The 16,516-nt window shown below is 35.9% G+C and overlaps 1 protein-coding gene across 14 annotated transcripts in view; it reads left to right on the forward strand.

Annotated features, from left to right (window-relative positions):
• Positions 1-16,516, forward strand: part of LOC118765495 — a 64,710-nt gene that overhangs the window by 24,402 nt on the left and 23,792 nt on the right. For 11 of the 14 annotated variants that reach the window (XM_036507739.1, XM_036507737.1, XM_036507740.1 and 8 more), the window contains exons 6-10: positions 778-897; positions 5,659-5,802; positions 8,243-8,404; positions 12,703-12,852; positions 14,540-14,689. In XM_036507739.1, coding sequence (XP_036363632.1) covers positions 778-897; positions 5,659-5,802; positions 8,243-8,404; positions 12,703-12,852; positions 14,540-14,689 — 726 coding nt within the window. The remainder of the gene's footprint in view (positions 1-777; positions 898-5,658; positions 5,803-8,242; positions 8,405-12,702; positions 12,853-14,539; positions 14,690-16,516) is intronic. The other 3 variants (XM_036507741.1, XM_036507742.1, XM_036507751.1) reach the window with 3 other exon arrangements.

Raw genomic sequence — 16,516 nt, forward strand, 5'->3', positions numbered from 1 at the left:
GCCTACCATGTAGTTACACATTCTGGAATACATAAGCACACACTCACTTATGGATATACTTATTACAAACCATACACATATATATACACAGTACATACAGACAAATACTTGTACATGCACACAAGTACTTGTGCACACAGATACACACATATGCAGACATGTGCATGCATATGAGTATGTGTGTTCATGATACCTTGGGCAAGTGTCTTCTACTATATCCCTGTGCTAACCAAAACCTTGCGATTGGATTTGGTTGACAGAAATTGAAAGAAATAAGGCGGCGAGCTGGCAGAAACGTTAGCACGCCGGGCGAAATGCTTAGCGTTATTTCGTCTGCAGCTACGTTCTGAGTTCAAATTCTGCTGAGGTCAACTTTGCCTTTCATCCTTTCAGGGTCGATTAAATAAGTTCTAGTTGCGCACTGGGGTCGATATAATTGACTTAATCCGTTTGTCTGTCCTTGTTTGTCCCCTGTGTTTAGCCCCTTGTGGGCAATAAAGAAATAAGAAATTGAAAGAAACCAATTGTGTGTGTGTGTTTCCTTGTGTCTGTATCCCCCACCAGCACTTGTCAATCAGTCTTTGTGTTCCAGTAACATAGTGGTTTGGCAAAAGAGACAGACTAAAAAGAATATCAGGCTTTAAAAAAGTACTGGGGTTGATCCCTTCAACTAAAATTCTTCAAGGTTGTGTCCCAGCATGGCTGCAGTTTAATGAATGAGACGAGTAAAAATATATACATATCTATATATGTGTGTGTGTATGTATTTCATTTTAGGATTGGAATGACCACCCAGAGGAAACACCTTTTGGCTTCATACATGAGGAACCTATTTCAACATCTGCATTTAACATAGAGCCTAGAAAACCTCAAGAGATCTTTACAAAAGGGGAAAAAGTAGGCTTATAATTTGATATATTGTTTCTGTAAAGACTGTTATTAAGTTATTAGAATATATATTATTTATGTGGTTGTTACAGTTGTTGCTACTGCTATTGTTCTTGTTTAGAGACTGGTCAGCTGTGATTAAAAAGACCAGTGACCAAATACATTCCAACTGCCTTTTTATTTTGTTTTTCAGAGAAAATGTTATCTGGGATCACGTTACCATGGAGTAGGGAAGGGTTCTTTTATAATAGTAGAGTGTGTTTAGAGGGAGGGTTGTCTGCTATTTCTTGCAGGTAGCAGCTTCGTTGTTGGCTTGTACATTGCTTCTGTTGTTGATGAAGAATCGTACGTGAAGTATTCCACCCACTTCACAGAATTGATCAAGGATACTCCCATTGAACCCAACCAGATGGTGAGTCTAGATGTGATAAGCCTGTTCACTGAAGTTTCAACTGGTGAAGCACTAGAAAAACTAGTGACAGTCACCCATCTAAAAGAATGCACTAGTATACCAATAAGAAACTTGATGGAAATGTTGACCTTCTGTGTAGAAACTACCTACTTCAGTATGGAGGAGGGTTTAGCTATGGGTTCACCATTATCACCGGTAATAGCCAATACATACATGGAATACTTTGAGAATTTGGCTTTAGGATCAACACCACTAAAACCAACACTATGACTACGATATGTTGACGACACCTTTGTACTCTGGCCCCACCAGTAAGATGCCCAAGTGCAGTTAGATCAGGTGAACTCAATAAAGCCATCCATACAGTTCACAGTGGAAAAGGAAAAAGACAATCAGCTGGCATTCCTGGATGTATTAACATGCACCAAGTATGGATTCAGGGCATCTGTATACTGCAGGCTGACCTTTACTGGACGATACCTCAACTTCAATTCCCACCAGCCATACATTGTAAAGAGAGGGATTGCTCAGTGCCTAAAACATCGTGCAAAGAATATAAGTAGCGATCGTGATACACACCACGAAGAAATGATCAAGCTCAATAACGATCGAAAATAATAACATCGAAAAATGATAATAATAACATCGAAAAATACCTTAGGAATGAGAACCCAGGTTTAAAATTTCCTCAAGACACCTGAAGAAGGCTGGAGGGTATATCAGCCGAAACGTGTTAACAACAAACAAGATGAGGACAAATATCCGTTGAATGTAAATAATGTAAATAGTCTTTGAAGACCTTCTGTACCTATATATAAATAACTTGGGAGAAATATAAATATTTTATTTGAAATTTTATCCTTAGCTGCAATATTTTAAGTAAAAGTTTTTTTGTTCTGTACTTTACCAGCTGTAATAACTTATCCTGAACTTTTCCAAGTGTAATAACTTGTTCTGTACTTTTCCTGGTTTATAATCTTAAGAATATTATTTCTCTTGCTAGCATTTTTCCATGTAATCCATGTTTTATCCAGGCTATGCTATTAGGCTAATTGATAATGTGTCAATAATTTAAGATTTTACCTTACTGAAAATTGAATAATAAATTTAAAGTGTGTGTTGTTGTTGTGTTGTTGTTGTTGTTGTGTGTGTGTGTGTGTGTGAGGGAGAGAGAAAGAGAGAGTGACAGTATACATTTTATTTATTTTTCCTCATCTTTTTTGAGTGTGTGTGTGTGTGATTGATTGAGAGAGAGAGAGTGATTGTATAAATTTTATTTGTTTACTTTTTCTTGCATCTTTTTTTAGTGTTTGACTGAGAGAGAGGTATGTTGTCAGAGAGAGAGAGAGAGAGATGTGTCTTGCTCTGTGTGTGTGTGTGTGTGAGAGAGAGAGAGAGAAAGGTAGTGTGATAGTGTAAATTTTTTTATCTATTTAGTTTTTCTCATCTTTTTTAGTGGGTGTGTGTATGAGTTATTGACTGAGAGAGAGAGAGGGGTATTGTCATGTATGTGTAAAACGGCTAGGGTCAGTCACACACACATATACACACACAAACACATGTACAGCCATTATCTGTCGTATATACGTACATCCATAATTACATGTAATAATAAATAATAATAATAATTGTGTACAGTGCTCAGGTGCACTACAACTCATCTAAAGTGTATATATAATCAGGTGTAGTTTCGACGGATTTCGGGAAGCATGAGGGCCTTAAAGGATGCAGTGTCATGGCAGTCAACAACTGATGCAGGCAGTTTATTCCATGCTTCAGCAACCCTGAGCGTGAAAAAATGTTTCCGAAAGTCATGGGAGCTGTGCTGTTTTCTGACTTTGTAGGCATGTCCACGTGTGTTAGACACATGGAGATCAAAAAGGTGTTCAGTGTTGTTGTTGGTGAGGTGGTTGATAACCTTGTGGGTGTTTACCAAGTCCGTCGCTAGACATACATGTTTTTTATATGTGTGCATGTGAGGGAGAGAGAAAAAGCCAGTCACTGAGTGAAGGTGTGTGTCCTCATGACAATTGTTTTTTTTGCATGTATGTATAAGTAGCTAAGTAAAATTTATGCTATCACTCTCTCTCTCTCTCTCCCTCTATCACACACACTCTGTCTCATGCCCCTCATCAACACAGACACACGTCCATGTCCATTTCCTCTCTCTTTCACTTTATGTCGACTTCAAACAAAATGTACATTTCCACTCACAAAAATAAATAAATAAAATTATTTTACAGAATTTACCGAACACTGTAAGGTAACAGCTGAGATGCAAGCGCATACCTTCGAGCTAAAATGAAAGATTGGCAAAATGGCTAGGCTATTGCCAAAATTTTTAAATAATATTTTAATTATTTTCATTTTTATAATATAATTGCATTAATTAATACAGATGATGTAATTAAACTAATTGCAAATTAGTGGTATCATTGATAATTTTTTCCTTACTTCAATGATGTTGGTGACATATATTAAAAGTCCCTTATAAAACTATATTCATAAAAATGTATAGGACTATATCACCTTCAAATTTGAGAAACAAACACTTATAACTTTTTACTTTTAAAACTTCATTGCATGAGATTGATACCATGAAATTTCTCGAACTGAGCTCTATCATTTAAACTTAATTAAAATATAGTTTGTTTTTAAAATAAAAAAAAGTTAATTATACTTAAATCCAATTTTTTGCCTTCCTATATATTTTTTCATGATATTTTACCTCACAACTATGAAATTTTTGTTGCATGGAATCAAAACTACGAAAATTTGTTTTTAAAATAAAAAAACTTATTTAGATCTAAACTTACTATAATGTTTCTACAAATTTTGATGTAAACTTTTTTCTACTGGACCAAATCTCAATTTTTTTTATGCCAAAATGTAGCTAGGGACCAGCCCTCTTCAAAAATGTTAACAGTTTTCAATTTGGCTTAGAACTGAATTAGTAACAAAGCTTTGAAGATACTGCATGTGAGTAAATTGCGGCCTTAAGAATATTGTTCAACTACAACTGTAGCTCAATGATACAGGGTGTGGTGAATAAATTGTCGTCTAAATTACACAAAAATGAAAATAACAGTGACATCTCATTTTAACAGATATATTCACCAAAATTGCATTAAAATATCTTGAAATGCTAAAGAGTAAATTTATTCAATAAAACTGCCATTGGCCTCAACCACAGCTTCCTGACGACTTTTGAATCTCCTGCAACTCTTCTGGATGGTCTCCTTGTTTAAGTTTGTGAATGCTACCATAATCCTTGCCTTCAGTTCATCTTTGGTGTTACAAGGAATTTTGTTGGTCTCCTGCTCAACTGCACCTCACACATAATAACCAAGGGGGTTGCAGTCTGGGGGAGTTAGGTGGTCAGATGTTAGGGGTGATGTGGTCGCAGAAATTGTCTGACAGCTATGACTGGGTCCTCCAGTCAGTGGGTGCTTTATTGATATCTGCCAGAATTTTTTAATCCCTTTTTTTCCTTCTAACTATATTATATATATATATACATATATATGTATATGTACATATATATATATATATATACACACACGCATATATATATATATATATATATATATATCGCCTGGCCCCCGTGCCGGTGACACGTAAAAGCATATCCGTTCGTGGCCGTTTGCCAGCTCTGTCTGGCACCTGTGCGGGTGGCACGTAAAAAGCACCCACTACACTCACGGAGTGGTTGGCGTTAGGAAGGGCATCCAGCCGTAGAAACACTGCCAGATCTGACTGGGCCTGATGAAGCCTTCCAGCTTCACAGACCCCAGTTGAACCGTCCAACCCATGCTAGCATGGAAAACGGACGCTAAATGATGATGATGATGATGATATTTTATATATATATATATATATATGTATATAATTGAACTATCCGCTGGTAAAAATGAGTAGTACCTGTATTTCAAAGGGCCAGCCATGTCACATTTTGTGTCACACTGAATCTCTCTGAAAACTATGTTAAGGATTCGTGTGACTATAGAATGCTCCCCCACTTGCACATTAATTTTATGAGCAGGCTGTTCCATTGATCGGATCAACTAGAACCCTTCTCATTTTAATGGATGGAGTGCTGATTAATTGAACCATCTTGTATAGCATTCTGTGTACTGTCATACAATTTTTCTTTTATGTGAGTTAAGCAAAAACAATTGCACACTATATAAACTTGCCCGATTATTGTACCATTGGAGCATGAAATTTATAGTAGCGCTAAATCCTGTGTTTGTTAAATAATATTTATCTTTCATTGGATGGAGTACTTTTTTTGTTGATCCTACCATTAATGGAACAGTGCACTTTATGTATATATATATATATGCTCTTCATTTTAGGATACTATTAAATGTGTAGTCTTAGCTAGTGACATCAAAACATGCAATGAATGCAAAGATATTGAACCTACTTCAGCATCTGCTCCACCTAGAAAAACTACTGAGACCCAGGATTTCAATATGGATCTGGCTGAACAAGAAAAAGTAAGTTTATATTCTGATATAATTTATGTCCTTAATGCATTTATTATGTTATTGAGACTTTTATTCTTTTATTTGTTTCACCTAAATTTGTTTCAGCCTAAATCAGTAAGGGACCTGGGTATCGGCATGAGTGATGATACCTCTTTCCAAGTGCACATTACCAGGATGGCCACAAAGTGCAGACAACTGGCTGGATGGATCCTGGGAACGTTCAGGGCCAGAGAGAAAGAAACCATGATGGTCCTCAGCCACCTGGATTACTGCTCCCAGCTATGGTCACCTAACAGTGTAAAATTAACAGTGGCCTTGAAGCAATCCAGCAAAGCTTCACAAAGGAGATCGTCTCGTTGCAATAGCTCAGCTACTGGGATAGGCTGAAACAGCTAAGATCTGGAAGATCCTGGAAGGAATTGAGCCAAATTTTGCATTAAAAGCTACACCAATGCCAGAATGGCTCGACACTGCACAGTGCTAAAGATCCCAGCAATGCCATCATGCTTCAGGATGGGTTTCAGGGGCCCATAGCTTTTTAATATTCTTCCAAAGAGCTTGAGGAACCTACACAAAGTGAATGTTTTCAAATCAAAACTGGACCTCTTCCTGCCGAGGGTCCCAGATGAACCTACCTTGCAGCAAAAGGAGTAAATGAGAGTAGCGACATCAAGCACTTTTATTCACCAAATGCCACATATTAGAGGAGGCTCTCAATAATAACAGTGTAGCAAAACGCATATGTATACTAAACTAGAGATTGGCAGACATGCCTTGTACACACACAGTTGATACCGTTCAGCTATGGCCGTCATCGATCCATGGGAGGCTACTCTTCTTTCTCTTGGAATATGTTATAACTTTTCACTACATTTCATTTTGTAACCGACACTAACCCAACCACCAGGACTATCTTTTACTCGTTTCAATCATTTGACTATGGCCATGCTGGGGCTCCATCTTGCAGGGTTTGGGTTGAATGAATCAACTCCAGGACGTACATATAGTGTTATTGTATAGAGTGGAAGTTCAATACGAAATTTTGAACTCATCTTGTGGTTGATAATCCATTACCTTAAATTTGAAGCCATTAAGTCCTTAAACACTATTTTACTGGGTTTAGTCTTTCGACTGTCACCATGATGGGGTTTCACCTTCAAAAATTTAATTGATCATACTGACCTCAGTACATATTTCAATCTGGCATGAACTGCTAACTTTGAGACATAGTGGGACACAATACTCGATTTAACAACAAATGTAAACACACACACACGTACATATTAGGTGCAAGAATGAATGTGTGGTTGAGAAGTTTGCTTCCTAACCACATAGTTCCACGTTCAGTCCCTCTGCATGACACCTTGGGCAAGTGTTTTCTGTTATAACCCTAGGCCAACCACTGACTTGTGACTGAATTTGGTAGATGGAGACTGCAACGTTGTTCATCAGTAAAATGACCAAAAATCATGTTTATAAAGAAGAGTTGTTTGCTTCATACTCCTTTTGTGCTGATTCTGCCCATAAGAAAGGAACAAATAATGCAATGTAGCTGTAGGTCATAACACATGGGCAATGTCGGGGTGCATTGCTAGTGTATATATATATATATATCATCATCATATATCATCGTTTAGCGTCTGCTTTCCATGCTAGCATGGGTTGGACGGTTCAACTGGGGTCTGGGAAGCCAGAAGGCTGCACCAGGCCCAGTCTGATCTGGCAATGTTTCTACGGCTGGATGCCCTTCCTAACGCCAACCACTCCGTGAGTGTAGTGGGTGCTTTTTACATGCCACTGGCGTGGCCAGATGAGGCTGGCAAACGGCCATGATCGGATGGTGCTTTTTACGTGCCACATATATATAATTTTATTTGTTAGGGAATAAAAATTCCGGCATCACAGGGGTTCAAATTATTCTCAATGAGGAAATATATATTTTCATTTAGAGATAGTAGGCGCCTTCATCTCGCCATAAAAAATAAATTTAGTTTAAATACTTACTACTTTATAACTTGGCTACATGTGTTTCATGAGGTACATTTCCCGGTTCCTTAACCACCGCCGTTTTGCTGGAACCATTCATAAAATATAATCCCAATCATCATATATTTATCTATATATGTTTATATATATATATATATATATATATATATATATATATATATATAAAGTTAATCCAGACATGAAAACACAACAACACGAGGGCGTGGAACAAGTATAGTGTTATTGGACGCTCAGGAAAAGAAAGAAAGAAGGAAGATTTAACGTTTCGAGCGGTGCTCTTTGGCAGAAACATAGGAAAAGGAAAGATCCAAGGAAGGGAAGACAGAGGAAAAAAAATCGATACACATGCTGTCACACACACACATATATATATGTATACACACCTCCAGCATAAACTCAGTTGTATCTCAAGTGTAATTTATATAAATGCATTTCTTTTTAGGATTCTGTTAACTACTTAATGGGTGGTGGCAAAGTGGAAGAATATGATATATATAAAAATAGGAAAGATGCTTCAACATCTGCTTCACCCAAAGAGATCAATCAAGCCCAAAAGACCAGAGAATCTGAAGAGATCAACATAGACCTTGCTAAACAAGAACAGGTATGTTTATATTACATATTTTATCAAACTCTGTCCACACAGTTATCAAGTAATATATTTATATATATAATATCAAATCCATTTCCAAATATTATTTTGGTACTAACTTTGGTGACTACTGTGCAATTCATGTGTGGAATTTGCAGTGTAAATTCTTGTTTTGGAGGTATATAGAGCCCTGTTTCACTGTGGGTAGGACCAAGAAAGAAATATTCCGTCAAGCAAGAGAAGTATCTCTTATTATAAAAGGCAGATTTTATCTGCCTCCCTTTGGGAGTTATACAAATCTACAATATAGGATTTCTTCAATTACAATTTACCTAGCATTTTTAAGAGTACAATGCATCGCGTCATGCCAGGTCCAGTTTTTAAAATTTAAACTCCAATTAAGCAAAATTTACAGAAAACTCACATTCTGGTGTGTGTGTCAAATGCTTTTCTTAGTCTGGTTTACACCACACGCAAACGCACACACACAGTGGGAAATGAATAAACTGAAACTAATTCACTGTGTGTTGACAGGTAGAAAATAGAATGCGATGGCGATGGCTATGGCGATGGCTATGGCGATGGCGATGTAATATTTGTTTCTCTCTATGACGCTCATAAAAGCATTGATGTACATGTGTGCGTGCGTGAGTGTGTGTGTGTCATTCCTCACACACACGCATACACATACATATATGAGAGTGGCAAACACAAACGTTTCAAACAACTACATACAAACACGTGTGTGTTTGTTATTAGTAAAAAAAGGCGCCAAAACACAACTCACTTATCATTCCAACACATTTGCAAAGACACACGGACGGTCGAATAACAATACAGAAAAGGTAAATTGGTTTTTATTTTACTCTGTATATATTTTATTATATAATATATATAGATATATGTATATATAATTGCAGTATGAAACAGTGTTTATGTATAAACAGACGACACTTATATATAGTTATTAATAAATGTATGCATCCGTTTAACCCTTTCGTTACCAAACCGCCCGAAAAAAATTTTGGTTAATGTGACCAAGCCACCCGAATTTACCTATTCATATTTAAATGAGAATATCAGAGTAAATCTCTTTAGAACATTCGTGAAAACACGTATTATACTTCGTAAACAGTTCAACTACAGTTTTGTACAAAAATCGAAGTGTAATTTTAATTCCGTGAATTATGGGAGATTTTTTTCCGAAATTTGTTCCTATTGTGTTTTCAAAATTTGTAATTCTGACAAAAAATGGATACGAATTTCATTATATCAAGCAGCGAGTCAGAATTCGAAGGATTTTCTACTGAAGACCTTCATAAATCTAACTCTATGACTGAAAAAAAAAAGCATGTGGTATTTGATCTCAACCTAAACAAAGCGAAAGAAACGATAGTTTGTTATTTCCCACAACCTTAAATGAAATTAAGGCCTATTTTGCCATAAATATTATTATGGGTATTAGAAAGTTACCCAGAATAACAAATTCTATCGTAAAATTTTGTTGTATACCCAATTGAATATTAGCTAATAACCCATTTTCTATAGCGATGTTTGAACAAAATTTTAATAATTTTATATATTGTTGAATTTACCTGTATCTACCTGCAATTAGAGTCACTTTGTGACAAAAATTATAGTATAGAATTGGTTGAGAACATTTCACTAAATTATCTTCCAAAAATCAGATTAATATATTCATAAATAAAAAAGTTATAGTTGTTTAATGAAACCAGACTAAATTTATGATTACGTTAGAAATTAATTGAAACACATAAGGGGTGTATTTTGGTCAGAAATATAGTAACGAAAGGGTTAAGAAAAACCAAAAAATATTTTATTCTTTGTAAATGTTGTGTTCAAAATAACATTTTCTTTTAAGAATGTGTATATAACAAAGTATGTGTATATAACTACGTGGCTTATATCTTTATATATAAGAGTGAAGTTGTGTGTCTGTCTCCTACGATTTAGATTCGTAACTACTCCCACATTTTGCGGTGTAGTTTAACCAAAAGCGGGTATCTTATAGTCGTGATTCATATCGAGCCCTTCTGGGTATTAGCGCGCATCTACGATGAGTCTACGATTTAAAAAAAATTTACCATCATATTTTTCCATTTTAATGCATATTTTTCGTTATTATATAAGGGAAGTAACTCTCTAAAAATATCTACGATGTGTCAACGATTTAAAAAAAAAATTACCTTAATTTTTTTTCAATTTTTAATGCATTTTTTTGCTATTTTTTGGCTATAACTCTCTAAAAATGCTTATATAGTTATTTCCCTTACAAACCCGAGCAACGCCGGGCGATACTGCTAGTCATTTAATAAAGTAAACACATGATTTACATGTGTTCTACTGTAAGTTTCATGTTTGGATACTAGAATAATCAGATGGGTTAGCATGACCTGTACCAGTAATTCTTTTGTATTTTTATTTTCTTTTTTTGTGAGCCTGAAAATTCTCGGAAATAGTGATAGTACATTGCATACTATAGAAGCTTGTCTTATTACTGTACTGAGCATGAAAATTATAGTAGCTCACATGCAAATCCTGTGTCTATTGAATTTAATGATATATATATGTGTATGTGTGTTAGCAATGATACTCAGCCTTGTACATGGCGGCAATGAGGCAACATATGTATAACTATATAGATCTATATTGAGGAGACCCATATACACACATTCATTCAAATATATATCCATTCATCCATATAAAAGTTAGTAATAAGGGATTATAAATTTGAGCAAAATACTTTGTCGACTCTCTGTTAATATAAATACACCAGGCTAACAAAAGGTTTGCAGATTTGTATAGAATTCCAAATCCTAAGAAAAGATCTGATGTTGAAATTCATCACCAGTTGACTTTGTAAATCTATGGTTGCATTCCCAAGTTAATATCATATTTTTCACAGAGTGATATACAAAAAGAAAGGCATAAATAATAGGCTTTACATATTTCTTTGTTTGTGCAACATAGACTTAAAGCTGTTTCTGATATGCATCATAGGTGTGTTCATAGTTCTGTTTACTCAGTTGGTTAATTGCATATCAGAAACAGCTGTAAGTCTAAGATACACAAATAAAGAACTATGTAAAGCCTATTATTTATGCCTTTTCTCATGTATATATATATGTGTGTGTCTATATATACATACATATGTGCGTGTGTGTGTGTATATATATATATATATATATATATATATATATATATATATAATATATATATATATATATATATATATTTATATATATATATAAGGCGAGCTGGCAGAAACGTTAGCACACCGGGCAAAATGCTTAGCAGTATTGTGTCTGCCGTTGTGTTCTGAGTTCAAATTCCGCCGAGGTCGACTTTGCCTTACATCCTTTCGGGGTCGATAAATTAAGTACCAGTTACGCACTGGGGTCAATGTAATCGACTTAATCCGTTTGTCTGTCCTTGTTTGTCCCCTCTATGTTTAGCCCCTTGTGGGCAATAAAGAAACATATATATATATATATATATATATATAAAATAAATTAATAAATAAAAAAAATGCATATACACATACATATATGTACGTACCTACCTCTACATGTATATATACATGCATATATGGGTACAGGACACCAAAAAAATGTCGAACACAATGAGAAACGAAAACATAAACACAAAACCAAGGAACAGGACATTTTTCTTAAACAACGAAAAAATATAGTACAGGACAAATAACAAGGAAAATTCCCCTTCTTCAGTCGTCATGGTTTCATTTACTCTGCGTTTCAAAGGTGAAGGCGATACACATCTTCGATAGAAACTTTCCTTCCCGCGAAAAGCAAATTAAATAAAATTTGAGATCTTTTTGTGGAGGGGTAAAAATGCTAGCAAAAACAGGACAGTAACGACAGTACAAAATATAAACAGTAAAAGACAGGACAAGGAGAATAACAAGACAAGAAGGGCTGTTAAGCCGAACGAGAAAAAAGTATTACGAACGCTATTTTTGAGAACTGCGAAGGAGCAACAGAAAATGCCGTCTACACTTCATGGACGCCAGGCCAGAAAGGCAGTAGCAGAGCTCTCGATATATATAAATATATATATATATATATATATACACACACAGGGGGTGGGGTCCAAAATTAAGGCAACTGAAGTGCGTGTGTGTGTGTGTGGTTGTTTGACTAAAATTCTTCAAGGTGGTACCTCAGCATTCCCATAGTCTAATGACTGAAATTTGTAAAAGATAAAACATATCTCCAGCATAAATTTATTTGCATCTAAAATATAATTTGTATAAATGAATTTCTTTTTAGGATACTGTAAAATATGTAGTGGTTGGTGGTAACATTGAAAGATGTAAGATATGTAAAAATATTAAACCTACTTCACCCAACGAGATCAATGAACCCCAAGAGACTGGACAACCTGAAGAAATTGACATAAACCTTGCTAAGCAAAATCAGGTAGGTGTTCATATTATGATATATTTTATCAAACTGTGTTCACAGTACTGTAGTTATCAAGATTTCATACTTTGAATATATGTATCTGTTGTGCATATAAATCTGTGTAGTTAGAGAATTCAGCATAAATTCCTATATATATATATATATATATATATATATATATATATATATATATATAAATATATATATATATATATAAATATATATATATGTGTGTGTGTGTGTGTGTGTAAAACTGAGAATGTGTGTCTGTCTGTATGTGTGCATCACTAAAACTCAAGAACTACCCAACCGATTTTCATTCAAATTTTACACATGCCTTACTTAGAGTTCATACAGTGTCATGGGCCCCAAAAAGTTTCAACTTCTTGCCTAATGCAACCCCGGAGCAATCTCTTATCTCTTACACTATTTCAGTATTACGTGTCAAAAGTGAAACAATCTCTGCTAGTATATATGTGTATGTGTGTGTATTTGTATATATATATTTATTATATATATATATATATATATATATATATATATGTATGTATGTATACATTTATGTATATATTGGCCTCGTGCTGGTGGCACGTAAAAAGCACCATCCGATCGTAGCCGTTGCCAGCCTCACCTGGCCCCCGTGCCGGTGGCATGCAAAAAGCACCATCTGATCGTGGCCGTTTGTCAGCCTCGTCTGGCACCTGTGCCGGTGGCACATAAAAAGCACCCACTACACTCATGGAGTGGTTGGCGTTAGGAAGGGCATCCAGCCGCAGACCCCAGTTAAACCATCCAACCCATGCTAGCATGGAAAGCGGATGCTAAACGATGATGATGATGATGATATGATGGACTTTCTCATTGTTAGATGATGTATGAGGGTTTGGCAAGTTCTGACCAAACAACTACACATGATTTGTTTGTTGTGTACACATAGACTCGCTCCAATCATCAAATTGACATTACCTGTACAGGGGCAATGGTTGTCATATGTAAGATGACTTCATGATCACAGAGTAACATGAAATGAAGTGCTTTGCTCAAGAAAACAACACAATACCCAGTCTGAAAATTGAACCTATGATCTTGACAGGAGAGGTAGAAAGAAAGGGAGATAATAAAGTATTGGTGATCCCAAAAACGAAGGTTCACGTGCGTGTGTGTATGTGAGAATGTGTAGGTGTGTGTGTGTGTGTGGATATGAGCTAGTGACTTTGACGTGTGGATGAGTGTGTGTGTATGTGTGTGCATTTGTAATGTGGGTGTGTGGGTATGCGGCTGATGGTGTGCGGGTGTGTAGATGATAGTGTTTGGATACTGGAAAGTGGTCAGTGCTAGTGTGTGTGGAGTGGGGTGGGGTGTGTGGGAGTGGGCGTGGGTGGAGGGGTTTCAATGAAGAGAGAGGTAGGTAGGAGTGAGGAGAGGATGTAGGTGTCATGAAGAGAAGAGAGGAAGGGAGTCTGATGAAGAAAGGAGGGGAGTTGAGCTCATGTGGCGCAAGGGAGCAAAGGGAGAAGGTGTGTGCGCGTGTGTGTGTGTGTGTGTGTGTGTGTGTGTAAAATTAATATAAACCCACAGGATCCACTCCGTGGGAAGTAATTTTCTTTTCACTCCTGGAAAATTTTATATCTTTTCACGACATTTCTTTCCTGTTCTTTATTTGTATCTCAAGTATAATTTTTATGAATGCATTTCATTTTAGGATACTGTTGAATATGTTGTGTTCGGTAGTGATGTGGAAAGATGTAAGGTATGCAAAAATCTTAAAACTGCATCAACATCTCCTAAAAAGATTAATCAAGCCCAACAAACCAGACAACCTGAAAAGGTCAACTTTGCTAAACAGGAACAGGTGGGTGTTTATATTGTGATATATTTTATCTAATTGCGTCTATTACGATGTAGTTATCAAGTTGATATATCATGAATTAATGTTCACTTTATCATGTTTGCATGGATAAGATAGAATTTGTCGATGGTTGAATGCTTTCCTGTTATCAACCCGCAACTCTCCTCTGTTTAAAAGCAAGATAGTGTTTCATCATAGAAAACAGAAAATAAACAGCGTTGCTTGTATGATGGTGACATTCAGTTACAATTATCACATGATGCCAAGACAAGAGTATAAACATACATGCATGTGCATGCACACACAGCCACACACACACACACATGCATGCATGCATTATGCACTCACACATACACACATGAACACATGCATGCACACACACACACACACACACACACATAATAAGGTCCTTTCAGGGGGCTATAGTGTCCAAAATGCTCTGCAGCAGGACTGAACTCAAGACCAAAAGGTTGCAAAGTAGGTTTCCCAGCCAAACATCAACAATGTTGGGTGCTCTCAAGCTCCTGGCTCTAAGGGTATTGCGAAAGGCCTTGTTGTAGGCCCAACCTTCCAAGTTCTTTTACAGGGCTTATAAAAATTGAAGGACTGCTGCAATAAGTATGTGAATCCAACAGGGAAATATGTTGAATAAAATCATAATTAACTGGTCTTCCTGTATTTTCTTTTACCTAAATCCAGGAACTTTTCTACACCCCAGTGTATATATATAAATATATATATATAGTTGACAAACAGGGTTCTGCAATGGATGATATTCATATACAGAAACTCCTCTGTATATATTTATATTGACAATAATCCTGACACTTAGTGCTTATAGATAATTTGTAAATAAATTTACATGTAGCAACATAATTTGCCTTACTTTAGATTGTTGTAACTAGAGATCTCTGTTTGTAAGATGATCTGTAGAAGAACTCTACTAAGTTTCACCTGATTGTTACCAGCTTATCAGCTGTGTTATACTTAATTTCTACTATAAATTTTCACTTGTCTCATTTTTCACAAGTAGCTGTAAACTACTGTTCATCTGTGATGAATATATCACTTAAACATACACACAAACTGGTTATAACTGTGTTGTTCAATTTTGTAGAGTTCTGTTTGTTTAACTATATTTTTCTAATATCTACATGTAAATTTATATGCAACTCAAGTATCTATATTAAGAAAAACAAAATTCTGTCTGTCTGGGACCCCTGTATCTTGGTCTACATTTGCTCTACATAGACTTATTGTACCTTCTTGGAATTAGGGTGATCTGGGGATTGAAAATCTGCCCTTCATTTGGTTCTTGAACATCTAGCATTGTGATCTGATTTAAAAGCATTTGAGTTGCTATTTCTAGCAGGTAAAGCTTGGCTGATTCACACCATCTTGGTTGGCATTTGTCAGATGATGTAAGAAATCAAGGGGGAGATAAATGACATTTGTGTCATTAATTTTACATTGAGAACTATGGGATAAATTGGCCAACTATTGGGATTCAACTTGAGACTGGAACAATAGAATGATTGCATTACAGAATTCTCATCCATCCATAACTTCTGATTAAACACCACCAGGTCATATAGGTCATTATAGACATATTATAGTCATGCTATTTAGTTCTCTTCTGTTTTGGGTCACAGGCCTATTTAGCCCTCCGCAGGAGCTAGCATAAATGTCTGCACAGAGTGCAGCTTTCAAGCTAGTAATTTATATAACCGTTTCTTTTTAGGATACTGCTGATTATCTAATGGCTGGTAGAAAGATGGTAAGATGTAAGATATGTAAAAATTTTAAAGTTGTTTCAACATCTGTTCCACC

Source organism: Octopus sinensis, linkage group LG11 (genome assembly GCF_006345805.1).
Source record: "Octopus sinensis linkage group LG11, ASM634580v1, whole genome shotgun sequence".
Lineage (NCBI taxonomy): Eukaryota > Metazoa > Mollusca > Cephalopoda > Octopoda > Octopodidae > Octopus > Octopus sinensis.